This window comes from Neoarius graeffei, chromosome 20 (genome assembly GCF_027579695.1).
Source record: "Neoarius graeffei isolate fNeoGra1 chromosome 20, fNeoGra1.pri, whole genome shotgun sequence".
Classification (NCBI taxonomy): domain Eukaryota; kingdom Metazoa; phylum Chordata; class Actinopteri; order Siluriformes; family Ariidae; genus Neoarius; species Neoarius graeffei.
In genome coordinates this window covers 44305550-44332912 of record NC_083588.1, presented here as the reverse complement: position 1 = coordinate 44332912, position 27363 = coordinate 44305550, and the positions used below count along the sequence as shown (strand labels likewise).

The following is a 27363-nucleotide window of genomic DNA, read 5'->3' as shown; positions in this document are numbered from 1 at the left end:
AGTAAGATGACGGTGCCCAGGGATTTTATTTTAAAAGAAAAACAATCTGTACACAGGTACAAATATGAACAAATGAATAATCAAACATGTAGGTCTTGGAGTAACTGGAGCTGCTCCTCCTCAGTGTTGAGCAGCTCCCAGCTGGACTCTGGCTGCCTGCAGCCTGGGAAGCAGTCAGCTGAGAGGGTCCAGGGAATGAGAAGAGCAGGTGATGATATTTGGTGTATAAAGGATGGTATCTATACTGTTACCTGTCTCCCCACCACCACCACAGGGCTTCACGGTCTCCTCATCCCCTGGACCTTCTTGGCTGATTGCTTCCCAGTCTGCAGGCAGCCAGAGTCCAGCTGGCTGAGCATATCCGTGCACCTGGGAGCTGCTCAACACAGAGAAAGAGCAGCTCCAGTTACTCTGACACCTGCATGACTAAAGGGAGTGGTACCATCAGGAGTGGATGGGCCTTAAACGGGCAAAACTAGACCTGCTGTCCAGACAAGTGGAGCTTCAGAGTGGATTTACTAGCATGCAGCTATGATTATTTCAACTGTTATTCACAATGCCAAGTTGTCAATGTTTTACCCTTAGATATGCAATATTACAGGTGCAGCATTTTCTCATTTGTGATGCTAAACTGGATAATCACTTGCCTAATGGAGTTTAAAATGTGGCGATATCAATGACACTACACTATCCATATGTAATTCCGTAACATTTCAATATGTGTATTTAATAATTAACTTGATGTACTTGCAATATACAAGAAAAATAATTTGACACCGGCAGCAGATTCAACACCAGTCTCCGCCCATTGATTGCAAGAGCTCCTTGGAGACGTGTGCACTTTCTGTGCATGCATGAGGAGACGCTCTTTGTTGTGAAAGACTGATCCAGGTCCATCGTAAGTTGAGAGTAAACTAAAGTCCTACTTTGGCTAGGACTGTGTTTGGTGAAACCACGTTAGCTTAAAGATGGATCTTAAGAGGCAGTTAAAGACCCTCTTAACGCTAAGAGGCTTTCGGGAAACCCACCCACCGTTTATTGCTTAAGAGCATCTTTAAACTCGTTCTTTAGCCCTAAAGTGCAGCATTATCAGGAAACCCACCCCAGTTCATTAATGTGAATGATGAGATTGGTGTTTGACCCTGAGCTGTGTGAATGAGGTACCATGACCGGGAGGATTCACTGCACTGCTGCTTGTTAAAGATTGTAATCAGTTTTCATGACAAATGAAAATTAGTTTGTTTAATGAAGCATACACAGAAAACATTAATGCAGAAATGCTTACTGTAGTCGTCAATACACATTTTGATGTTGCTTAAATTACTTAAATCAACTAAAATTCAGTATAATGTTGACATTTAAAAATTTTTTGGAAAATTATCCATTTTCATTAAAGCATCTTGTCCATAATATTACAAATATTTGCAGTTTGGGGGGAGATGGTAGTAAAGAATCACTTTGTGAGCTGAGCCAAGCCACATGGTCTGACTGAGAACAGCCAGAAATACCATTACTAGTACACACTATGTCAGTATCCATCAAGCAATGTGAAGTCTTGAGAGTCCCAAATGCTTGCTGAAGCCACACTAGCTCTACACCATGCATGGACTTCTTGTTGAAGGAGGACCAGAGGGTTTGAGGTGCCATCGATACCTAATAAAAACATAATTCAGCACTACTGTAAGGATTTCAGTAGCATAGTATATTATGATTATAACACACAGGATAGCTTTAACAGCCAAGCTAAAATCAATTGGAGATGCACAGACACACTATACGTATACATACCCTTTATAATACATATAATACCACATATGAAACATATACCTAGAGGATATTACACGGTGGCACGAAGGTATGAAGATTATCTTCTAGTGGTGAATGGATATATCACGAGTGGACTTTTTAACACAAGTTAAACTTCATATCTTCTAGCCAACATTTAATATATTATATAGACACATTCACAAAAATACGCAAGTTAATCAAAAGAATTTTAATTTTGAACTGGTTCATCATTTCACGCGTCAAGTCAATGGGAAAACATTGGGAGTGAAGATACTGGAAAATATGTTGCTCTGGTCCAGGATGTATTTCGTATGAAAAAATATGAGTTTTTCAACACGAGAAAAACTTCATAGCTTCAAGAAAACATGTAATTTTCTTTTTATTTTACAGACATATTCACAAACAAAAACTACGCAAGTTAATTAAAACAATTCATGGATCTCCTCATTAGTGAAGGCACTGGAAAATATGTTACTCGATGTCCCGGATGTAATTTGAATAAAAGTATGAAAGGCGTATTTCCCGATAAAACACTTGTGTCTATATAATGGATACACGCACAGAGTACCAAAAGTTTGACTCCGCCCTCCGGTTCACTAGGGGGCGGTAACGCACTTTAAGTTCAGCAGCCAACAGAAATAACGTCGAGAAAGAAGCCTAGGTTGGCTCGCTGCCCTCGCTAAGATGGTGGCATCGTTGATGGCTTAACCCAAATCTACATTTGCCCCAGCTATATTTTATATAAACAAAATGAATGATGCCTTTATACGTTTCATTCATACCCACTGATCTATGTAATTATATAGCTACTTTAACAAATTTACACTTTCAACAAAACAAGAAATTTAAGCTTTTAAATTTATTTTAAAAACAAGCTGGTATTCTACGTTTGTTCATTTATTATTATTATTATTATTATTATTATGGTTTTTTGTCAAAAATTATATTTTACATGCACTTTTTGATATTTCTTGTACTTTTGTGTTGTGCCATTATTGTATATTTTTATGTAAAATTGCCCAGACGACTTGATGCAGTGCATTCTTCAGTGGCTGCATCCCGAATGCCGTCCTAGTCTTTGTGTGAGTGCCCTACATAGGTTATGAATTAATAGTATGAAACAGGCTTTGTAGTGCACTAGACAGTGTGTATCAGTAGGTGGCGTTATAGTTATTATTATTTTTCCTTACTAGAAGGAAGTAAACGACAATAGCTTCGAAAAGACGAACCGGAGCTGAGCGTTTAGTTGTAAAGGTGTGGCTTTTTCAATATGTGTTGTACGTGGGTTTTAAATTAATTGTTTGACAGGTAAATCATTTTTTACGCGAAGTATTATCAGAGGCGGTATGCTTCAGGGCATAAACGAAACTAAACGAAAGTAGGGATAATGCCGTAGAAATGGTTTCTCTTCGTGCCGTTGTCCAGTAACGCCAGGTTCCTGAGTGAAGAGAAATTAGAAACTCTTGGAGGAAATCGGGTTGAACTGAGAGCTCAAAATCCCAGAGCCATAAACAACAAAACCGAGATACCATGGCGGACGACGCTGGCGAGGAAGCCGTGGCGTCTAGTCACGGTAACGGAGCTCAGGTGTTACCGAGTTTAAGTCACTTTTTACCGGCCTCCCCTCCACCCGCGGTGGCTGCAGAGACTGGCCTGGCCGCAGCGTCCCCAGGCGTAGCGCACCACATCACCTCGGAGATGGAAAACCAGGAGAGCGGGGTCCTGAACTCGACCGGCTCGGTGCTAGCAGCTGTGCCGCCATCTCTACCGCCGAGCATCGGCCTGGGGATAACCGGAGCCCCGGCGAATCTAGCTGGAGCGGGTCTTCTGTCTCAGATTCACGCCACGTCCTGGGACCCGACACTGAGCACCGATTGGGACAATGAGAAAGCGTCGCAGCAGTGCATCCTGCGGATAAAGAGGTAGCCTAATGCTAGCATGCTAACTTAGTTAGCCGAGCTGGGACGCTTGTAGAGAACCTTTATGTTCTGCTCATTAAGGGATTTCCTATTTCCTCTTTTGTTTTATCGCAGCACAATTACACTATTTCCTTTAAAACACCATTTTATATCTAAACTTTCTCAGTTATTAGCAATATGTTTATATAAATAAAGACCCAGAAATCAGTCACATTTTCATATCCTCCTGATGACAGGTGTGAGTGTAAATATGACAGGGAGGGAATCTGAGTTTAATTGAAATCCTTTAATCATTCCTTTTAACATTTTCACTTACTAACACGAGTTGAAAACAAGCTCTAGAATATACTAAATACGCTTTTAAAAATTACTTCCTGATAACATTTAAAATAAGGACGTAAACCTTCGTTTGGAAAGAGGGGGAATAACTTTTTTTCCCCGTCCCCCCTTTTTTTCTCTCTTTCCTAAACATTCACAACGGAACAGAACATGAACAAGCTGAACTTGCTTCCTAGCTAGCCTCTTAGCCGCCTAGCTCGCTAGCTAATTTAGGAATTGTTTAGATGTGTCTTTGGAATCACACGTCCGTTGTTTTTTATCTTATCTGGCTTGCTAACCTCGACATTGGGTATACTTAAGTCAAATTATGTCCGTTTATCCGGATTATTCCGCTTAAACGGACTTCTGTTTAACTAAAAACACATTTAGCACGTAGTTTAAATGCACACGTTGTTGCCATAGCTAACTGAGTGAGTCATTTAGTGAGACTGTGAGTCGATCCCAAAAAAAAGAGCCGATTCCACACGGTGAGTTTGATTCAGCAGGCTGGTAATGTTTTACTTTGTAAAGTCAAGAAAATTAACAAGCCTTTGGTTGCCTGCCCCGAAAGAGTAAAGGTGTTTTTTTTTTTTTTTAAGGTGACATTATGTCTTAGTGTTTGGAATCGATGCCGCCTTCTGACATGCCTTCCAAATACGTTATTGGCATGAAGTGGAATCTGATTGTAGTTTTGGAGAACTGATGATTCCAAAATGTCCTCTGGAAATCTCCAACCCTGATCCTTGGAGAATTTTTTTTTTTCTCTCTTCACCACATGGGGGGGAAATATAGGCAGATTCATTATACCTCTGAAAGTTTTATACTTTTTAATGAATGTCCCATCATTTTCAAATGTGTACCTATTTTTGGTAGCCATTGCCTGATTTTCAAAGATCAGAATAGTTTTGTCTTTTCTTTTGTGTATTTTCTGGTCTTCCCTGCAATGATGAATGATTAAAGCCTGTCATCAACGAACAATTAAGAGTTTCTAAACACTCAGGTAAACTTCAAAAAGTAAAATTATAAATGTGAAATTATTTGTAAAAAAAAAGGATTGGGGAGTGGTGGCTGACAGTACTGAGTCCTGGTGCAAGGATCACCTTATCATGAGTGACCCTGTGTTCTGACCCCAATTTCCTAACCAGAAAAGAATTTCAAGAAAAGATTTACTGTGTGTATGTGACACAGGCTTTCTTTTTTTTTCTTCAAATAAATTTTCAATTAATGGTTAAATTTTTTAATTTTTTCAGTGAGAGATTAAGCTTATTGATCACAAATACATTTACATAACCTCTTTACTCAGGGTGCCAATAATTCTGGACCAGTCTGTAAATACATTTAAAAGGACTTGATCTCATTGTCCATAATAAGGAAAGTGACACCTGAAATTTCCCATGCACAGAACAAAATAGAAATGTAGATTTTGATGATGGCAATGATATTTTCAATTACTTTACTTACTTTTTATTTATTCAATCATTTATTTAGAGCATAATTGAAAAATGTGTAAAAATGTATATTAGCATAGTTATAAATGACATGCGTATATTTGGAGCATTTTCTAACTTGGGACGCAAAGGTCATTACATTTTGGAAACATGCTTAGCTGGATTTACTAGTAGAAAGTGTTGAGGTAAACTGTGGGTCATAAAGCATGATGTTTTCATTATGGAAGAAATGTGCATGTATGTATTTTTTGTGTATATCTCACACACACAGTATATGTTACTGTTTAACAGGGTTTATCCTCTCCCACCATCCAGGGCCTTATTACCGGTATATGTACTTGTAGCTTGTTTTCTTTCTTTCTTCTCTCATTTTCTCTTTTGGGGTTAATACATCTACCAGTATCTGTTAAATTTTTTTATTTTTTTAAAACTATAATAGCCCCATAGCACATTGGCTTCCCATCGCGTTGAACCCAGTTAAATAGTAACCCGCCTGTAAGTAAAGCGAATGCACCCAAGAAGGCAGTGACAATTTCATTAGTCAAAGTCATACTTTGCCTTCTATTGGTTGGTGAATTTTGATGGGGTTTTTTCACCAAAATTTGAGCACACAAAAGCAGTTGAAGTGCAAGCGGGCTATTTGAGAAAGAAGGGTTTTTGGGGTTTTTTTGAGTGGGAGCAGAGTAAGAGGCTAATTGCACACAAGCAGGGGCTAATTGTGAGAGTTGGCATGTGTTGAGGGAAAACATTGCAAAATCTGAATAAGGTATAATTTCTCAAATTGAAAGCCCATGCTTTTGATTTAAAGAATTAAAACTCCATAGTCATTTGTTAAATTTGGTGTAGTCAATCCAGAGAAATTAGTGAAAATGTTTAAGGTATCATCATCTTAACAGAAAATCAACTTTTGAGAAAATCAGGTGTAAATTTTGTGATGTGTAAATTGAAATTAATGCATAGCACACTTTTTTTTTTTTTAATTTGGCATACAAAGTCATATTTATAGTTCGTTTTACAGTATAATATTTTGGTGACTGATACATTTATAGATTAAAGGAAAACAACCAGAATTTTTTAACCTGGGCCCAATTTTCCTGTCTCTTTGGGTCCAAATATTTACTAGGGAAAGAAACTGATTGAAATCAGTCCAGTATTGAGTTAGAACGCTATAACCGGCAACCGAAAATGCCTATAAAATATAATCGTGCAGCTATTTTGATGCAACAGTCATCCATGTCAAAGTGAACCACTGGTTTTCACCATTGACAGGCTTATAGTGTTAATGTCTGACGACATGGAAAGGATCCCAGTAGAGATGCATGTGTCTGTTTGTCTCAATAACTGTAAATAAACTGTAGAAAATGACTGTTTAAAAAAAAGTCATTGTTTTTACTTTTCTTCCGGTCTCTGATGCATCGCCCCATTCAGTGCCTGTAGTCGATTATCGCACAAGGGCTGTTTTCTGATGTTTACAAAAGGAATCTTTCCATGTCGTCAGACACGCATTCATATTGTCATAATTGGCTAAATATTTGGACATTACTTTGGAAATAGACTTCAGATTCTGCATGACTTCTCCTTTTGTTGTAAACATCAGAAAACACTCCCCATGCAATAATCGACTACAGGCACTGAATGGGTTACTGCGTCAGAGACCGGAAGAAGACACAGGTAAAACTATGATGAGCCTTTTCTAAGGAAGCAATCAAGTCCCCAGAGAGAAATAGTCTTGATGCTGACTTCAGGCAGAAGTACAGTAATTGTGAGGCTGCAGCTAACGAGTCCATCAGCAGACTTGGCAAGATTCCTTTGAATTGTAGTAGAGTGGGCTGGAGGATGTACAGTTTTGCCAGTTGGCAATGAAGTGTACGTTTTAAAGACTGCTATGCTTTCCACATGGAGATGTGTGAACAACTATTGGCATTCTGCATAAGGAGTCGTTCATTCATTTGCCTTTTTTTTTAAATATATATATAAAGTTGTAGTCACTTCAAGGCCCCTTGGTTTGATCTTGGGCTTGGATTACTGTCTGAATCTGTGCTTGTTCTCCATGTGTATTACCTCCCAAAGACATGTCATTAGGTAGATTGGCTACAATAAATTGCCCAAGGTGAGCACCTCATATCCAGTGTTCTTGGGATAGGCTCGAGATCCATCATAACCTTGAAATGGATAAAGCAGTTACTGAAGATCAATGAATGGTATTGCATTGTTGAACACTACCATGTCACCATGAAAATGCATGTTTATTAGGGGCATCTACAACAGGAAAGAAAAAGGTCTATGGTTCTTTTGTCCCAGGGAAGATGGTTATTTTCATATTTTCATTTATTTCAGTGTTCTGTTTTTTTTCCCATACAGAGACATTATGTCCATCTATAAGGAACCTCCTCCTGGCATGTTTGTGGTTCCTGATCCTCATGATATGACCAAGGTGAGCTTTGAATAATCAAGAATCATCAAGAAACCGAGGTTATAGTGATAAGTGGGTGGGTTTTTTGTTTGTTTTTTTTAAGGAAAATGAGTGTGATACAATGCAGAAATCTGGCTTTACAGGTTCAGTGGTATGCTAGATATTGAACTTGAAATGCAAATGGATAAAAAAAAACTTTGCTTTCTTTAAAATATAATTTGAAATGCCGTAATTTGTGACTGTTTCAAGCTTTAACATAAATCTTTAACCTGGGCATCATGAATTTCCATTATAATCTATTTTAATATCATAATGTATCTAAATTGTGGATTCTTTGCCATCTTTGTTGACAACCACCCATATGTGTGTGCAAAGTACATTCCGTGAGTACATTCATGGAAGTTGTGAGCTCACTGGGAATTATGAGCACCATCAGTAATTTCATTACACTTGACATTCCTGTCTAGTTGCCACTAATTCCTGTTGAAGTGCTGTTTACTCTGTAAAGCATCCTTGGGTTGGTGAAAGGTGCTATATAAACTAAACTTGTCTTCTGCAGATCCATGCACTAATCACAGGTCCCTTTGACACACCGTATGAGGGTGGCTTCTTCCTCTTCCTGTTCCGCTGCCCTCCTGACTACCCCATCCACCCCCCACGTGTCAAACTTATCACCACTGGGCACAACACAGTGCGTTTCAACCCCAACTTCTACCGTAATGGCAAAGTTTGCCTTAGCATTCTTGGGTAAGTGTTTACACTCCACCACACAGCAACAATATTCAGGTGATGTTAGCATGAATCTAGTAAATTTAGATTTGGTTTCGTTTTGCTTTAATAATATCTAAATAAATAGAAATCACTTTAGGAAAAATGATTTAAAGCAATAGTACCTATACAGGATACATTTAAAATATTCCAGGGGAGGAGCATGGGTTTTGTTTTTGTTTTTTGTTTTTTTGCTCGTTTTTGTTTTTAAATATAAATAATAATAATAATGTTACAGATGTTGATTCAGGAACTATGCAGGCTGTCTGAATGGTTGGTTTGGGGAAATATACCCAACTTTTGTTGCACTTGTAAGTCAACAAAACTGGCTGTAAATCATTCTTTAGGTGACAAACTAACATACAGTTGAAACAGGCCTGTTTTGGAACTTTAAAATCAGGCTGTCTGAAATTTAAACCTGACTTCTCATTGCCATGCATTTGATATTCAGCACATGGACAGGGCCAGCGTGGAGCCCTGCTCAGAGCATCTCCTCTGTCCTCATCTCTATCCAGTCCCTGATGACGGAGAACCCTTACCACAACGAGCCAGGCTTTGAGCAGGTATTTGTATCTTATCCACACTGGGGGTATATGTTTAATATTGTGCAGCTTGTTTACCAGCCTAACTAAATCTATGGAAACTATTTTTGCCAATCATTGACCATGATGTATTCCAATGTTTCTCAGTCTTTTTCTTGGAGTCCTGCTGTTCTGCAGATTTTGGTGCTGTCCCTGCTCCCAACTTAAAATCCACAGATAATTAACAAGCTTGAACTGGGTTTAACTGGGAGACAGGAGAGAGAAAACGTCAAAATAATCAGGACATGGGTACTCCAGGACTAAGAAACACTACTGTTATCTAATCACCAAGTTCCTCCTTATAAGATTCACTTTCATTATGCAGCCCTTTTTGCACATTTTGTCCTTTTTACGTAGACCTCCTGTAATATTGCCATAAAGATCCTTCAATATTCCAGCTTTAGTTGTTTATACTAAACCAAATAAAGCCACACTAGTGTGAGGTGTTTGGTTTTTTTTTTTTTTTTAACACAGCACGCCGGTGTTCCGGAACCAGAGGCATGACACGTGACGCAGCGCTTCGGTGTCTGTGATGTATAACACACTACTCGTTGGAAATATGAATAGCCTGAGCATACCAGTGTTGCTTTCAAAAGAATAATGACGTCTGAACTGAGCGTTGAGGTGCTTTTGTTAGCCGTGCACATTTATACCACTTTTTCAAATGTCAAAAGTGTTGCTGTACAATCAGAAATATGTTAGAGGAGAAAGTGAAGAAAAGTAGGAGGCAATTTGAGGCAGAAAGGCACATGGACCTGAGACACCGTAGATGGAGACGTTTGAATTTGCACTGGTCTCAGAAAGAAGAACGTCAAAAACGTCACAGTGTTGTTCCACAGTGCCGGCTGTCCCTTTCACACAGACGTCAATCCCGCCTCTGTTACCATCAGTTGTTCCAGCTCAGAGGCAGAACAACACTGACCCTCATTCCACATTTGGATGTTTTGCACAGAATGCGAAGGTAGAATAAAGGCATAAGATTACTGCCTTGAACAGGCTATGTAAAATGGGCTTTTAACTGAATCAGACAGGACATTTATATGGGAATATAATATAGCAGAGTAGCAGTCTAGTATATAAAGCAAATGGGGAAGTTTAGCAGAGCCTTGCAGCACAGTTTTATGTCCTCTTTCTACCTTTTGGTTTGAAAACTACTTTTTGGATTTTAGTCTATATTTTCTCCCCCATTTGGTCATTTGCTGGTGCTCACCCACTAGCTGCCTCTCCCCTATCACATGACCGCTACCAACCGGGGAGGGTGAAGGCTAGCACATGTTAGGGTAATGTCATGCTTGCCACCCAAAGAGCACAGCCAATGTTTGGTCTCTTGTACTTGCAGCTGTGGATGACTGTGGTATCTTCAGGATTCACGCTCACCATCTCTCATCGATAGTGAATGTTTTTTTCTGTACTTCACTCAGGTGCCCCTTTTTTGTTTTGAAATTAAATTTTGCTGATTAATGGTTTCTGTATTTGATAGGAGAGGCACCCAGGAGACAGCAAGAACTACAACGAGTGCATCCGCCATGAGACAATGCGTGTGGCCGTTTGTGATATGTTGGAAGGAAAGGTGCCATGTCCAGAGGCCTTGTGGTTAGTAACAATGCGTTTTAATAGCCATAACATTAAAACGGCTGACGGGTCAAGTGATTTACATTTGATTTTGTTACAGTGGCACCTGTCAAAGAGTAGAATATATTAAGCAGCAAGTGAACAGTCAGTTCTCAAAGTTGGTGTGTTGGAAGCAGTAAAAAATGGGCAAGCATAAAGATTTGATTGACTTTCACAAGTGGCAAATTGTGATGGCTAGATGACTGGGTCAGAGCATCTCCAAAAATTACAGTTCTTGTTGGGTGTCTCCTGTATGCAGTGGTTAGTGCCTAACAAAAGTGGCCCAAGGAAGGACAACTGGTGAACCAGCAACGGGGTCATGGGTGTCCACGGCTCATTGATGAGGGTGGGGAGGAAAGGCTAGCCTGTCTGGTCCAATCCCACTGAAGAGCTACTGTAGCACAAATTGCTTAAAAAAAAAAAATTGATGCTGCCTATGACAGAAAGGTGTCAGAACACACAGTGCATCGCAGCTTGCTGCATATGGGGCTGCATAGCCACAGACCGGTCAAAGTGTCCATGCTAATCCCTGTCCACCATCAAAAGCACCTCCAATGAGCAGCATCAGAGCTGGACCATAGAGCAGTGGAAGAAGGTGGCCTGGTCTGATGAATCGTGTTGTCTTTTATATCAGCCGAGTGTATGTAGGTCATTTACCTGAGGAAGAGATGGCACCAGCATGCACTATAGGAAGAAGGCAAGCTTGACAGAAGCGGCGTGATGCTCTAGGCAATGTTCTGCTGGGAAACCTTGGGTCCTGGCATTCATCTGGATGTTACTTTTGACCCATACCACCTACCTAAATATTGTTGCAGACCAAGTGCACCACTTCATGGCAACAGTATTCCATAACGGCAGTGGCCTCTTTCAACAGGATCATGCACCCTGCCACACTGCAAAATTGGTTCATGAATGGTTTGAGGAACACAACGGAGTTTAAGATGTTGCCTGGGCCTCCAAATTCCTGAGATCTCAATCTGATCATGCAGCTGTGGGAACTGCGAGACAAACAAGTCTGATCCATGGAGGCCCTTTGGTGCCAGACATCACAGCACACCTTCAGAGGTCCATTCCTTGATGGGTCAGAGCTCTTTTGGCAGCACAAGGGGGACCTACATGATACTGGGCAGGTGGTTATGACTGATTGGTGTATATATTCCACGCGCACATGGTCCCCTCCAAAAATATTGTAACGGCAATGTCAGTCCCCCCCTTTCCTAGTCACCAGAGACTTGGGTTTGAGATCAAAATATGAAAGACACCGTAGATTGGAATTTTAGCATTCATTTCCTGACATATACATCTAGATGTGTTATACAACTTGGAACATAGCACCATTTGTGGCTGATAACTAGGGTTGGCAAAAATATTGGAACAGAAACATGCCCAACACTTAGTGTTTGGTTGCACACGCTTCACTTACAATAACTTCAATGACCCACTGATGTCACCATTGCATTCTTCTTTGTAATGCTTTTCCATGCATGTACAGCAATTTCATCCAGTTGTTTGTGGGGTTTCTCCCTTCAGGCCCTGTCCACACGGCAACGGATTCAGGTGAATCTGATAAAATTGTTTATCATTTCGGCTTGGCGTCCACACGGCACCGGCGTTTTGGGTGCCCCAAAACGAAATCTTTTGAGAACGGGTTCCAGAGTGGAAAAATCTGGCAACGGCGCTGTTGCGAAGTCGTCTGGATGAGTAGAACGGATTTGTTTACAATGACGTCACAACCACATGACAATCCCGCCAGCAAAAATAGGGGAAAAAAGGAGCGATCTCACCTCTTCAGATGTTGGTTTAAGTCCGACAATACATTCCTCAAAAAGGGTGTAGAAGAACAAAGTAATCCATCAACGTGTAGCATTCAATTTATTCCGGACCATTAAAGAATTCTGGAGGATCCCAGAATGTTGGCGTACCGGCTTCCATCTGCCCCCGTTCATTCCTCTTTCCGCGTCTCCATTCAAAAAACGAGCACATGATTTAAAGGGACTATAGCCGTAGGACAGGGACTGAGAAGGTGTGCGCGTGTGACAGTGACAGGGAAGAACCTAGGCTCATGCTTGCCCTGAATTTCTCTTAAAGTGAAGGCAGAAGAACGTTCAGCGCCTGGCCAGGCTTTCTGTGTATTAATTTACATAGACATTTTAATATGAAGTATTAATGTGTCTTAGACAATAGATACTATTTTACGCTACTGACTAATAATCAAAACTTTGTGGCTAATGCTACAGAAGAAGGGGTTTATGCGCATGCGTCTACTTCTATTGTTCTGGTGTCTCCGATGGGACCGTCTTACAGCGCACGTAGAGGTGTGGCATGTGTATTGCATTGTTTTCAGCAAGCGTTGCGTTGCCATATGAACCTGATATTTTACTGATCCGTTGCCCGTGTGGACGCAATATTTTAAAAAAAAAAATCCCGTTGCCGTTGTCATGTGGATGTAGCCTCAGTCTCCTCTTCAGGAAGTGAAATACAGGCTCAATAGGGTTTAGGTTTGGTGATTTAATAAGACAAGTCTAAAACCTTCCACTCTTTTCTCCTGATGAAGTCCTTTGTTGTGTTGTGCGTATTGAGTCATTGTCCTGCTGCATGATGAAGTTCCGTCCAAGTAGATTAGCTGCATTTTTCTCTGTCTGCCAGTTTGTTTCTGTGGCCTTCTGAATTAATTCTTCTGCTACCATCACGTTACATCAATAAAGGTTACTAAGCATGTTCCAGAAGCAGCCTTGCAAGCCCAAGTCATGACACTCCTTCCACAGTGCTTGAAAGAGGAGCTCATATTTGTTTAACATATCTAGATGTAAAATCACAAAAATTAAAGCTGAATTTCTGATCGGTCATTTGTGGGTTTTTTTTTGTTTTGTTTTGTTTTTTTTAAATCTCATAAGTTTTCAATGTAGGGGGGAAGAATTAGTCCTGCCAAATAAAGTTGCTGCTTGGATTTAAATAAGCAAATACTTAAGAGCCTTTGATTTTTTTTAATTAATTTTATTTGAGGCTAATTGGAAGAAAATGCTTCAATTTGCTAGGGAGCATAAAGATTGGACATTGGAGCAATGGTCTGATGAGTCCACATTTACCCTATTCCAGAGCAGTGAGCGTGTCAGGGTAGGAAAGGAAGTGCTGCATGAAGCAATGCACCCATCATGAATAGTGGCCACTGTATAAGCCTCTGGAGGCAGTGATATGATCTGGGTTTGCTTCTCTTGCGCTACGTTCACACTGCAAGGCTTAATGCTCAATTCCGATTTTTTTGTGAAATCCGATTTTTTTTGTGAGGTCGTTCACATTAACAAATATATGCGACTTGTATGTGATCCTCAGTATGAACGAAAAGCGACCTAAAAGTGTTCCGCATGCGCATTGCAGGATACGACGACGTCACACGCAGTGAGCATGGCCAGTGTTTACGGAAGTAAAACCGCCCGGTTGCGGTATGACCCATCCAATCTAGCTTGAATAGCTGCATCCCCCCAAATGGAAATCAGCTCCCTAACCTCTGCGTCCTTCCATTGAGAAGATTCAGAACCTTCACAGCCCGAAGCATCCCTCGCATTGATGTCATGCGCAGGGGCGCAGATACGTTTTTTGAACTGGGGGGGACAAAGCTGCCAGCAAACCAACCCCAACCCCGATATGCCTGTCAAATTTGTTGTGGGTTACCATAGCAACCAAGCTCGAGCTCGCAACCTGTACAGTCTGCGCAGCTCAACCAACCGAATATCAGTCTTTGTTTTGTTTTATGTGAGTTGTTGCAACTATGTATATACTGCCGTGCACCTCAATAAACCAAATGGTAATTAGTCTTTTGATTTTTCCGTGAGGTTTGCCTTATGCAAAGAAAGACAGCATAGACGTTTTTTCCTCCCTATAAGTGGGGGGGGACCGAACGAGGTGAATTTAAATCTGGGTGGGACGAATCCCACCCGTCCCCCCCCTCTATCTGCGCCCGTGATTATGCGCCATGTTGTTGTAACTTTTTTTTGAGAGACCCGCCGCCTACTTCAGCGCAGAATAGTGACGTTTGTGGCTTGTTGATGACGTGTAAGTCGGATGAATGCGACCTGGCGGTTCAGACTGAAGTCGCATATGAAAAGAGCGGATAGGAATCGGAATTAGGACCACATATCCAAACGGCCTGGGTCGGATTTGAAAAAATCAGATCTGTGTCGTTCATATTGTCAATAAAAGATCGGATACAGGTCACATATGGGCGAAAAGATCGGATTTGAGTCACTTCAGCCTGCAGTGTGAACGTAGCCTTGGTCAGGTCAAGGCTCAGCAACGTTATGTGGCAATAAAATGAAGTCACCTGAATGTACTGAATGACCAGGTTAACCCATCAGTGGACTTTTTTTCTTCCTTGATGGTATGGGCATAAAAGTAGGGTTCAAATTGTGAGTGAGTGTGGTTTCGGGAGCATGAGGAATCATTTTCACGCATGAATTGGTAGCCACAGAGCCCTGACCTTAACCCCACTGAAAGTCTTTGAGATGTGCTGGAGAAGACTTGACAGTGGTTCGATTGTCCCGTTGACAAGATAAGATCTCATGAAGATGTGGTTTGTCAAGGTTGGTGTGGAAGAACATGAGCACAGAGTCCTGACTTGAACCCCACTGAACACCTTTTGGATGAACTGGAACACTGGCTGTACCCCAGGCCCTCTCATCTGATATCAGTGCCTGACCTCGCTAATGCTTTTGTGGCTGAATGAGCAAATCCCCAGTCGCACACCAAAATCAAGTGGGAAGCGTTATTATAACAGGGAAGGGGCACTAAATCTGAAATGGGATGTACATTTAAAAAAAAAAAAGTGTAATTGTCAGGCACCCACAAAATTTTGGCCATATAGGTGTGTTTTTTCAAATTTAAATAGTTCATTCTTTTTTTTTTGCATATTCAAAATGACTTTGTATGCATTGCAAAGTAACATACAGTGTTTAAGTGAAACTGCATGCTAAGACAGTAGCTGGACCACATTGGAGCACCACAAAAATTGTTACAGATGTGCAGTGCCGGGGCGGCACGGTGGTGTAGTGGTTAGCGCTGTCGCCTCACAGCAAGAAGGTCCTGGGTTCGAGCCCCGGGGCCGGCGAGGGCCTTTCTGTGTGGAGTTTGCATGTTCTCCCCATGTCCGCGTGGGTTTCCTCCGGGTGCTCCGGTTTCCCCCACAGTCCAAAGACCTGCAGGTTAGGCTAACTGGTGACTCTAAATTGACCGTAGGTGTGAATGTGAGTGTGAATGGTTGTCTGTGTCTATGTGTCAGCCCTGTGATGACCTGGCGACTTGTCCAGGGTGTACCCCGCCTTTCGCCCGTAGTCAGCTGGGATAGGCTCCAGCTTGCCTGCGACCCTGTAGAAGGATAAAGCGGCTAGAGATGAGATGTACAGTGCCATGCAAAAGTATTCATCCCCCTCGGTGTTTGTCCTGTTTTGTTGCATTACAGGTGGGAATTAAAATGGATTTTTGGGGGGTTAGCACCATTTTGGTTTACACAACATGCCTACCACTTTAAAGGTGCACATTGGTTTTTTTGTTGTTTTTTTTGTGACCAATAAGATGAAAAAACAGAAATCTGGAGTGTGCATAAGTATCTCCCCCCTCCCCCTCAAAAAAAAAGTCAATACTTTTTTTTATAGAGCCACCTTTTGCTTTAATTACAGCTGCAAGTCTCTTGGGGAATGTCTGTTAGCTTCGCACATCTAGCCACTGGGATTTTGCCCATTCCTCAAGGCAAAATTGCTCCAACTCCTTCAAGTTAGATGGGTTGCATTGGTGTACAGCAATCAAGTTATGAAGAAGCACTTTATTCATCACACACTTGTGAAATTCCTCTCTGCATTTAACCCATCTGAAGCAGTGGGGGGACACATGCGCGCGCACACGTACCCAGAGCAGTAGGCAGCTATGCTAACAGCATTATGCCACAGATCTATTCTCAATTGGATTGGTCTGGGCTTTGACTAGGCCACTCCAGTATAGCTTTAGCAGTATGTTTAAAGTCATTGTCCTGCTAGACTGTGAACCTTCGTCCCAGTCTCAAACCTCTGGCTGACTCAAACAGGTTTTCCTCCAGAACTGCCCTGTATATAGTGCCATCCATCTTTCCTTCAGTCCTGACCAGCTTTCTTGTCCCTGCAGATGAAAAACATCCCCACAGCATGATGCTGCCACTGCCATGCTTCATTGTAGGGATGGTGTTCTCAGGGTGTTGGGTTTGTGCCACACATGGTATTTCCCATGATGGCCAAAACCTGCGGGGATTCACTACTGTGAGAGCCGACAGAGACACTAAGGCTTGCGGGAAAGGCAAAGGTGGGGGAATCATCTACGTGAACAACCGCTGGTGTAACCCAGAACATATCTCCGTAAAGACGGTCTTATGTTGCCCGGACTTGGAGCTGCCAGCAGGGATGTGATTTTTCCGCGAATTCGCGGAATTCCGCTTTTTTCACCTCAAAACTTGAAGAAAAATTTTTTTCCGATTTTTCCCTCATTCACATTCGTATCCTATTCGTTCCGACTTTGTTTGAAAGATGGCAGCCTTGGATTTGCATCTTTATGCCTCGATCACGGAGGCTGCCATCTTTCAACTCCTTGTTTGAAGCGAGCTTACGTACAGCTATCTAACAAGCGCGTTCATTGGTTGTTACAGAGCGATGAGCCAATCACGTACCTCGTTTCATGTCAATGACTTAATTGCGTAAATGACGTAATTACGTCAATGAGATGAAACGAGGTACGTGATTGGCTCATCGCTCTGTAACAACCAATGAACGCGCTTGTTAGATAGCTGTACGTAAGCTCGCTTCAAACAAAGAGTTGAAAGATGGCAGCCTCCGTGATCGAGCGTAAAGATGCAAATCGAGTTAAAAAAATCGACAGAATAGTGAAAAAAAAGTTCCGCTGGGAATGGTTGGAGAAAAACCGCGGCTCGCCTCGGGGCGAATTACGTCACAAGGCGCGGGGCTAGCGGGCCCTGCTCGCGCTGGTTCTTTGGGGTGTGTGAGTGAGTGAGTGTGTGTGAGAGAGAGAGAGCGTGTGTGTGTGAGCGTGTGTGTGTGTGTCAGAGTTGCATGTTGACCATTAAATTGGCTTGAATTTGTTAATCATGACAATTTTTTTCTTGTGTGTTTGCTTGCCATTTTAGTACAATTTTTAAGTCAGAAAACCCCAGAACCCAGGAGCTTCGGGGGGCTTCCCCCCCTTGTCCCCCCCACCAGGCCGCTGCCCTGGACCAGCTGGGGGCCTGCGGCCCCCAGACCCCCGGCTAAAATTTTCAGATAATTTCACCAGCCCCAAATCACATCCCTGTGCTAGCTGTTAGCCTGCGGCCATATTATCTGCCGAGGGAGCTCAGTCACGTGATCACCATCTGTGTTTACATCCCTCCAAGGGTAGACGCAGCCGCTGCATGTGAGAGGATTCACTCTGTCACAGCAAGGCTGCAGACACAGCACCCTGAGGCATTTATGATAATTTCTGGGGACTTTAATCATGCTACTTTGGACTCTACTTCGGCTGCTTTTTACCAGGTTGTGGACTGTCCAACAAGGAACAACAGGATGCATACAGAGTCGCATCCCTCCCCCCACTAGAGAAGTCTGACCACAACCTGGTTCGTCTACAGCCAAAGTACACCCCCCTGGTCCAAAGGCAGCCTGCAACAACTAGCTCCATCAGGAGGTGGTCCCCTGAAATGGAAGATGCCCTCAGAGACTTATGACACCACGGACTGGGATGTGCTGCTTAGCCCACACTGTGAGGACATAGAGGGGCTGAGACACTGTCTGATGGATTACCTCAACTTCTGTGCAGATGTGGTCTCCCCCGCTAAGACTGTACGGTGTTACCCTAATTACAAGCCATGGGTAACACAGGAAGTCAAATCTGTCCTCAACAGGAAGAAGGCCACCTTCAGGAGCAGGGACAGGGAAGCGATGAAAGTAGCATAGCAGGAGGTGAAGGGCTGCATGAGGGAAGCTAAGAACAGCTACAGGAGAAAGGTGGAGCAGAAGCTGAAGGAGAACAGCATGAGGGAGGTCTGGGAAGGTGTGAAAACAAATCACAGGCCACAACACAAAAAGACCAGAGTCGTTGAGGGGACAGTGGAGAGGGCGAACAAGCTGAATGACTTCAACTAGTTCAACCAGCCCACATTCCCCCCCACCCTCCCCCTCACTGCAGCCATCTCTCCTTCTTCCCTCAACACACCTCCCCCCCCAGTCATCGCAGCAGCCTCCTCCTCCTCCCCCACCTCAACACAGACTCCTCCATGCATTACTGTAGACCAGGTCAGAGGTCAACTGAGGAAGCTTCACCCCAGGAAAGCAGCAGGCCTGGACAAGGTGTGTCCCCAACTACTGAAAACCTGCGCAGCTGAACTGGGTGAACCACTCCAATGCATCTTCAACTTCAGCCTGCAGCTGGGGAGAGTGCCAACCCTCTGGAAGACATCATGCATCGTTCCAGTTCCCAAGAAGAACCGCCCAGCGAGCTGAACGACTTCCAACTGGTGGCACTTGCTTCACATCTGATGAGGTTGGAGCGGCTCTTCCTCAGCCTCCTCAGACCCCAGGTGCAACATGCCCAGGACTGTCTGCAGTTTGCGTACTGGGCAGGTGTTGGTGTGGAAGACGCCATCCTTTACCTGCTACACCGAGCCCACTCACATCTGGATAAGGGAAATGACACAGTGAGGATCCTCTTCTTGGACTTCTCGAGTGCCTTCAACACCATCCAGCCCCTTATGCTTCAGGACAAACTGAACAGGATGTGAGTGGACCCCTGCCTGGTCACCTGGATCTCCAGCTACCTCACCGACAGGCCGCAGTACGTCAGGTTGAAGGACATCATGTCTGACACTGTGATTAGCAGCACCGGAGCACCCCAGGGTATGGTGCTGGCCCCTCTTCACCCTGTACACCGCAGACTTCTGCTACAACTCGGAGCTGTGTAACATTTCAGAAGTTCGCCAATGACACTGCCATCGTGGGGTGTGTCAGGGACGACAGAGAGGAGGAGTATAGGAACCTGGTGAGGGATTTTGCCGTTTGGTGCAACAGGAACCATTTGCAGCTCAACACCTCAAAGACCAAGGAGCTGGTCATTGACTTTGAGAGGTCCAGACCAAGGTCACAACCAGTTCTGATCGAGGGAGTCGAGGTGGAGGCTGTGGATTCCTACAAGTACCTCAGGCTGTGGCTGGACAGCAAGCTGGACTGGATTTGCAACACCAACCACTTGTACAGGAAGGGACAGAGCAGGCTGTACTTCCTGAGGAGGCTGCGGTCCTTTTAACATCTGCAGGAAACTCCTGTGGATGTTCTATGAGTCTGTGGTTGCCAGTGTCCTGTTTTGCACCATGGTGTACTGGGGGGGCAGCGCATCCAAGAAGGACGCATCCAGGCTGGACAAACTGATCAGGCTGGCCGGTTCTGTGGTCAGCATGAAGCTGGACTCTCTGGTGTCGGTGGCAGAGAAGAGGTCTATGGACAAACTACTGAGCATCATGGACGATGCCAGTCACCCTCTGCACACAGTCATCAGCAACCAGAGGAGCCTGTTCAGTGACTCAATGCTCCTTCCCAAGTGCAGGACTAATGCCGCTTTTCCACTACCAACGCGGCTGAGTTGGGCTGAGCCGTGCCGTGCTGAGTCGGGCTGAGTGGGGCTGTTGGAGTTGCATTTCGACTACAACCGCGCTGGCTGGAAGTGGGTGGACACATTGGGTGGAGTTAGCGAAAGTGGGTGGACATCACGTGATGTCGTTAGGCGGCACAAACCGTGACATCAGTGAGCTTTTAAGCGGTAGTCTCACGCCCCGGATAGTAAACAATAAACATGGAGGACATGGAGTCGTTAGTGTTGCTGGTCTTGGTGCTGTGGCTTGTTGTCACCGACAACGCCAACAGATACTGGCAAGAGTGTATAGATGAGGCGAGGCGCATAAGGCTTCAGAAATTCTCGTAATTCTTCTTCCGGGTTTACGGTGTTTACAGATCCCAGCGTGCTCGCGGGGCGTGTGAGGGCACTCCTCCTCACCAATCAGTGCACAGGGGAGTGTCTCCTCACATCCCTAGCCCCACTCAGCTCGGTTTGGCTCGCTTCAGCCCCACTCCAAAACCGTGCGAGTTTTGGGTGCTGGGTAGGGCTGAAGCGAGCTGAGTCGTGCTGCTCTGAGGTAGTCGAAACGCAAGCAGTGTCGGGCTGAAGTGAGCTGAAAAAGGGTAGTGGAAAAGGGCCATAACAGACTCAAAAACTCCTTTGTCCCTCACGCCATCAGACTGTACAACTCCTCTCTGGGGGGGGTAACAGGAGGACAGAGGACAGAAAGGAGCAGTAGCCTTGCCTGACAAAAAGCAATACTGGACAATGTGCAATACCTCTCCTGTTGGACACCTTTTTTTTAAATATTTGTATATGTAAATACTTAATCTAGCCTATAAGTTTTCTCTATTTTCTATTCTCTGTTTATCCTATGCTGGAATTTTAATTTCCCTGAGGGAACTCTCCCAAAGGGATCAGTAAAGTTCTATCTAATCTAAAAAGTTCAATTTTAGTCTCATCTTTCATGTGTTTTTGGGGAGTCTGCCACATGCTGCTGGGCAAACTCCAAGCATGATTTTATTTTTTTTTTTAACCTGGCCACTCTTTTATAAAGCCCCCCCACTCTGTGGAGCGTATGGCTTAAAGTGGTCCTATGGACAGATACTCCCATCTCCACTGTGGATCTTTGCAGCTCCCTCAGTGTTATCATTGGTGTCTTTGTTGCATCTTTGATGAATGTCCTCCTTGCCTGGTCTGTGAGTTTTGGTGGGTGGCCTTCTCTTGTCAGGTTTATAGTGGTGCCATATTCTTTTCATTTTGCTGTAATGGATTTAATGGTGCTCACTGGGATATTCAAAGTTTGGGATATTTTTTTATGACCCAGCCCTGATCTATACTTCTCCACAACTTCGTCTCTGACCTGTTTGGAGTAGTCCTTGGTTTTCATGTTGCTTGCTTAGTAGTGTTGCATAGTCAGGGTCCTTCCAGAACAGGTTGATTTATACAGACATCATGTGACGGATCATGTGACACTTTGGCTACGTTCACACTGCAGGCTGAAGTGACTCAAATCCGATCTTTTCGCCCATATGTGACCTGTATCCGATCTTTTATTGACAATATGAATGACACAGATCCGATTTTTTCAAATCCGACCCAGGCCGTTTGGATATGTGGTCCTAATTCCGATTCCTATCCGCTCTTTTCATATGCGACTTCAGTCTGAACCGCCAGGTCGCGTTCATCCGACTTGCACGTCATCAACAAGCCACAAACGTCACTATTCTGCGCTGAAGTAGGCAGCGGGTCTCTCAAAAAAAGTTACAACAACATGGCGCATAATCATGGGCGCAGATAGAGGGTGGGACTCGTCCCACCCAGATTTAAATTCACCTCGTTCGGTCCCCCCCACTTATAGGGAGGAAAAAACGTCTATGCTGTCTTTCTTTGCATAAGGCAAACCTCACGGAAAAATCAAAAGCCTAATTACCATTCGGTTTATTGAGGTGCACAGCAGTGTATACATAGTTGCAACAATTCACATAAAACAAAACAAAGACTGATATTCGGTTGGTTGAGCTGCGCAGACTGCACAGGTTGCGAGCTCGAGCTTGGTTGCTATGGTAACCCACAACAAGTTTGACAGGCATATTGGGGTTGGTTTGCTGGCAGCTTTGTCCCCCCCAGTTCAAAAAACGTATCTGCGCCCCTGCGCATGACATCAATGCGAGGGACGCTTCGGGCTGTGAAGGTTCTGAATCTTCTCAATGGAAGGACGCAGAGGTTAGGGAGCTGATTTCCATTTGGGGGGATACAGCTATTCAAGCTAGATTGGATGGATCATACCGCAACTGGGCGGTTTTACTTCCGTAAACACTGGCCATGCTCACTGCGTGTGACGTCGTCGTATCCTGCAATGCGCATGCGGAACACTTTTAGGTCGCTTTTCGTTCATACTGAGGATCACATACAAGTCGCATATATTTGTTAATGTGAACGACCTCACAAAAAAATCGGATTTCACAAAAAAATCGGAATTGAGCATTAAGCCTTGCAGTGTGAACGTAGCGTCAGATTGCACACAGATGGATCTTGATCAACTAATTGTAACTTATGAAGTGAGTTGGTTGGACCAGTTCTTATTTAGGGGTTTCACACAAAAGGGGGTGAATACTTATGCACACTCCAGTTTTCTGTATTTTCATCTTAATTGTTGTTTGTCACAATATAAAAAACAATGTGCACCTTTTAAAGTGGTAGGCATGTTGTGTAAATCAAATGGTGATACTCTCCAAAAATCCATTTTAATTCCAGCTTGTAATGCAGCAAAACAGGACAAACACCAAGGGGGATGAATACTTTTGCAAGACACTGTATAGTGCTGTCATAAGCATGATAAGAGGAAGTGTAATAATACAGAAACATGCACCATCCACTTTAATATGAACACCACCTGTACACCTGCTCATATATGCAGTTATCCAACATTCAATCATGTGGCAGCTGCACAATGTGTAACATCATGATTGGATAACTGCATAAATGAACAGGTGTTCCTATTAAAGTGGATGCTGAATGTAGATGTGTTGAGTACCATACTAGTTAACTGCCCAGTGCCTCTTAGGCCCTGTCCACACGGCAACGGATTCAGGTGAATCTGATAAAATTGTTTATCGTTTCGGCCTGGCGTCCACACGGCACCGGCGTTTTGGGTGCCCCAAAACGAAATCTTTTGAGAACGGGTTCCAGAGTGGAAAAATCTGGCAACGGCGCCGTTGCGAAGTCATCTGGATGAGTAGAACGGATTTGTTTACGATGACGTCACAACCATATGACTGTGAGTGCTTGGGTAGAAGTGTAACGAACTCGATGCGAGTTGTCAACAAATCCTATAACTTGGTTCATGAAACACGCTTACAAAATATTTTCACTGTGAATATTTATTGTGTGATGGTGCAAAGTGAGAGAGAGCGAGTGAGAGAATAGCCCTTATGGCAGAGTCTTTAGTCCAAACACTGCGGAAGCAGTATAACCAAAACCGCGCACCGCCCGTGCGCTTTCCAAAAACAATCCCACCAGCAACAATAGGGGGGAAAAAAAGGAGCAATCTCACCTCTTCAGATGTTGGTTTAAGTCCGACAATACATTCCTCAAAAAGGGTGTAGAAGAACAAAGTAATCCATCAACGTGTAGCATTCAATTTATTCCGGACCATTAAAGAATTCTGGAGGATATCCGAATGTTGGCTTACCGGCTTCCATCTACCCCCGTTCATTCCTCTTTCCGCGTCTCCATTCAAAAAACGAGCACGTGATTTAAAGGGACTATATCCATAGGATAGGGAGTGAGAAGGTGTGTGTAACAGTGACAGGGTGAGTGACAGGGAAGAACCTAGGCTCATGCTCGCCCTGAATTTCTCTTGAAGTGAAGGCAGAAGAACATTCAGCGCCTGGCCAGGCTTTCTATGTATTAATTTACATAGACGTTTTAATATGAAATATAAATAAGTGTCTTAGACAATAGATACTATTTTACACTACTGATTAATAATCAAAACTTTATGTGGCTGATGCTACAGAAGAAGGGGTTTATGCGCATGCGTCCTACTTCTATTGTTCTGGTGTCTCTGATGGGACCGTCTTACAGTGCACGTAGAGGTGTGGCATGTGTATTGCATCGTTTTCAGCAAGCGTTGCATTGCCATCTGTACCTGATATTTTACTGATCCGTTGCCCATGTGGACCCGATATATATATATATTTTTTTAAATCTCGTTGTCGTGTGGATGTAGCCTTAACTTGCTGAAGAAAACTTAAGCAAGACAGGATAGAAATATCTGCCATTTCCTCTTTGGTGAAAAAATGGCTTTTAGTTTATATTAAAAAAAAGGCACTCATTCCTTTTTCTGTTCTCCAGGAGTGTGATGGAAAAGTCTTTCATGGAGTACTATGACTTCTATGAAGGTGTTTGCAAAGAACGTCTTCACCTACAAGGGCAAAACATGCAGGTATTGGTATTTGGGTAAATGCAATAACCAATTTTCTACAGAAAGGAAGACAAAGAAACACAAAGTAACGGAAGATGCAAAGACTGACTGACCTAAACTCATTTGGACTAAAACTAAATAAAGAACCTGGCAACACACTGCATCTTTTGGCTTCCTTAAGAGGCATCCTGAATTCATGCTATTTTCATACTGAACAATAAATACACTTCCTTTATGTACATTATTCTCTGCTTTCAGCAATCCTTCTCACATTTATTGCAACTTGTATAAATATAGCTATGTTTTGCCCTTAGATTTAATTCCTAAATAATAAGTAAGCCGTATCACACCAACCTGTTGTTGATTTTTCATATGGCAGCATGTCCCATTAATTTTATTCCTCTTGTACCACACGTTTTCCAACAATGTCAATTTTTCCTTTATTAAGGAGCAGTGCATTTGTTTGTAGTTATATTTTTATTGTGGAACATGCATAAAGCATGTTACATCCTGTAATAACTTGCATTAGACTATAGCTTAATTATAACACCTGTAAACAGTAATTTCCTCATCAACCACTATACATTTTTCCTGTCTCACCACACCAACACTTACAAGGTTTTTAAATCTTTTTATGAGGAACATCCACCGTACAAGTAACACAAGTTGTTACGTTACATTACATTACTGAATTGGTATAAGTTTTACAACCTAAAAACTTGAGCATAAAGTTTGCATCTCCCATAGTGTTGGGGTAAAATTTTTTGTTTTACAATCTACAACAAAAAAAGACCTACGAGTCTAAGTTGTCCTTAAACAGGACAGTTTTCAAAAAAGGCAGTCTCAATGAATAAATGGTTTAAAAAGACATTTTGGACTGATTTTCTAGAAGGCAGTGTATGATTTGGAGTTAGAATGAAAATCTCATTGCTAGCAAAATATTACAACTGAGAGGACACAAAACAAGGTTGGCGGTTATAAAGGTGGCTAAATGTTAGTGTTCTATCGCATTTTAGAAAGGCAGATGCAAACTTAGCAGTTTTTTTTTTTTAACCATATACACTTTTTTTAATCATTGTCTTCTCTGTGATAGTTCAGGAACATGTGCAAAATCAAAGCTGAATGTGTTTTTGTTATGAACATTGTCTTAAAGGAATGCAAACATTTTTGCATGTAACATTTCCTGCTTTTGCCCTTCCCAGGATCCTTTTGGAGAGAAGAGAGGCCGTTTTGACTACCAGGGTCTGTTGGCACGTCTCGGTGCCACACAAAGGCGATTGCGGGAAAAATGCCCTCCTGAGGACAATGATGGAGACTCAGATTCTGACACCAGCTCATCTGGAACAGACCCAGACAGCCAGGGCAGCTCCCAGCCATAGAGAGCCCCCTCCAGGCACAGCAAGAGTATGAGGAAGCAGTCGTCTTTCCTTCACCTCTGGACGCTTTTTAACAAGCAAAACGCACAGAGCACTGAAAGAAATTTTGGAGTCTGCTGATTAACACAGGATTAGTCTAGTTCCTGTTTCTTTTGATTGGTTTGTTTGTCCTCTCCTTCTCTGCTAGCCAGTGGTGGCCTCTTTTTTTTCTTTGTTGGAGGAGAGAAAAGTCAGGTCACTTGTGAGAATGGGACTAGATTAATGCAAGTGTGTGTATGTGAGGGGGGGAGAGATAGAGAGAGGTGTCGGCAATGCAGCGCACACTCCGCTTATCGGAGCACATGTTTACGTGCCCTTCCAATTTGTCACTTCATCTGGTGGTCATGCACACACTGCAGGTAGAATAAGAGCTACTGCCACCTCAATCCTGAACAGGCCACCATACATTTTTCTGCCCTGGTACTGCTCCAACAATCAGTTTCCTGGTCTTATTTCTGTTCACTTAATATCTTCACAGTAATCTCAGCATTTATTCATTGCATCATTAAAAAATATTTTGAATATTATGAATAGTCATAATTTTGACATCAATTCATAATTGATGCTTTACCTGATCTTAAAAAAAAGCTGATGCAACTATAAAGCAAATGTAAATACTTAAATATTGTGCATAGAAATCTTTATTTTACTGTTAATTGTGCATTAAATGCTATTGGAGAGACTTGGAATGTTGGTATGTTTTGGTCAGTAAACTGGTCAGATATTAATTTGGGCTGCGTGTCGTCGTGGGGGAGTGTTCTATTTGTATTTTGTTTGTACAGTCTAAGGACCTTATTCATGTTGTTTAGCCTGATTAAATATGTTAGTTGTATAAGAACCTAAGGGCTCTCCTTTCTTTGTATAAAATGTGCTTCAACTCAAAGTTTTTAAGACCTCTCGTCTATGTTCTGCCATTATTGACCTAAAATGTATACTTGATTGGTAAAATCTTTCTCTTTCCTTGTTCAGCGTTATCTGTGGTCTTTTGTCTTGCACTGTGCAATTATCTACTGCAAATCTCTAAAGTAGGGAAATTCCTCTAAAGGGTTTATGTGACCTTT

At 42.8% G+C, this 27363-nt stretch overlaps 1 protein-coding gene across 1 annotated transcript; it reads left to right on the top strand.

Moving 5' to 3' along the window:
* The first annotated feature begins 2969 nt into the window (after positions 1 to 2969).
* On the top strand, positions 2970 to 27140 carry ube2z (ubiquitin-conjugating enzyme E2Z). Its single transcript, XM_060901762.1, has 7 exons — positions 2970 to 3710; positions 7835 to 7907; positions 8446 to 8633; positions 9106 to 9217; positions 10716 to 10828; positions 24818 to 24908; positions 26090 to 27140. The coding sequence occupies exons 1-7, from the start codon at positions 3319 to 3321 to the stop codon at positions 26264 to 26266; spliced, it is 1146 nt and encodes a 381-aa protein (XP_060757745.1). The 5' UTR covers positions 2970 to 3318; the 3' UTR covers positions 26267 to 27140.
* Positions 27141 to 27363: the final 223 nt, after the last annotated feature.

Excerpts from the sequence above, each read along its gene's own strand:
- ube2z (XM_060901762.1), top strand. The coding sequence starts at position 3,319 with ATGGCGGACGACGCTGGCGAGGAAGCCGTGGCGTCTAGTCACGGTAAC. Across the intron at positions 3,711-7,834 it reads TGCATCCTGCGGATAAAGAG|AGACATTATGTCCATCTATA; the intron begins GTAGCCTAATGC and ends TTTCCCATACAG. Across the intron at positions 7,908-8,445 it reads ATCCTCATGATATGACCAAG|ATCCATGCACTAATCACAGG; the intron begins GTGAGCTTTGAA and ends TGTCTTCTGCAG.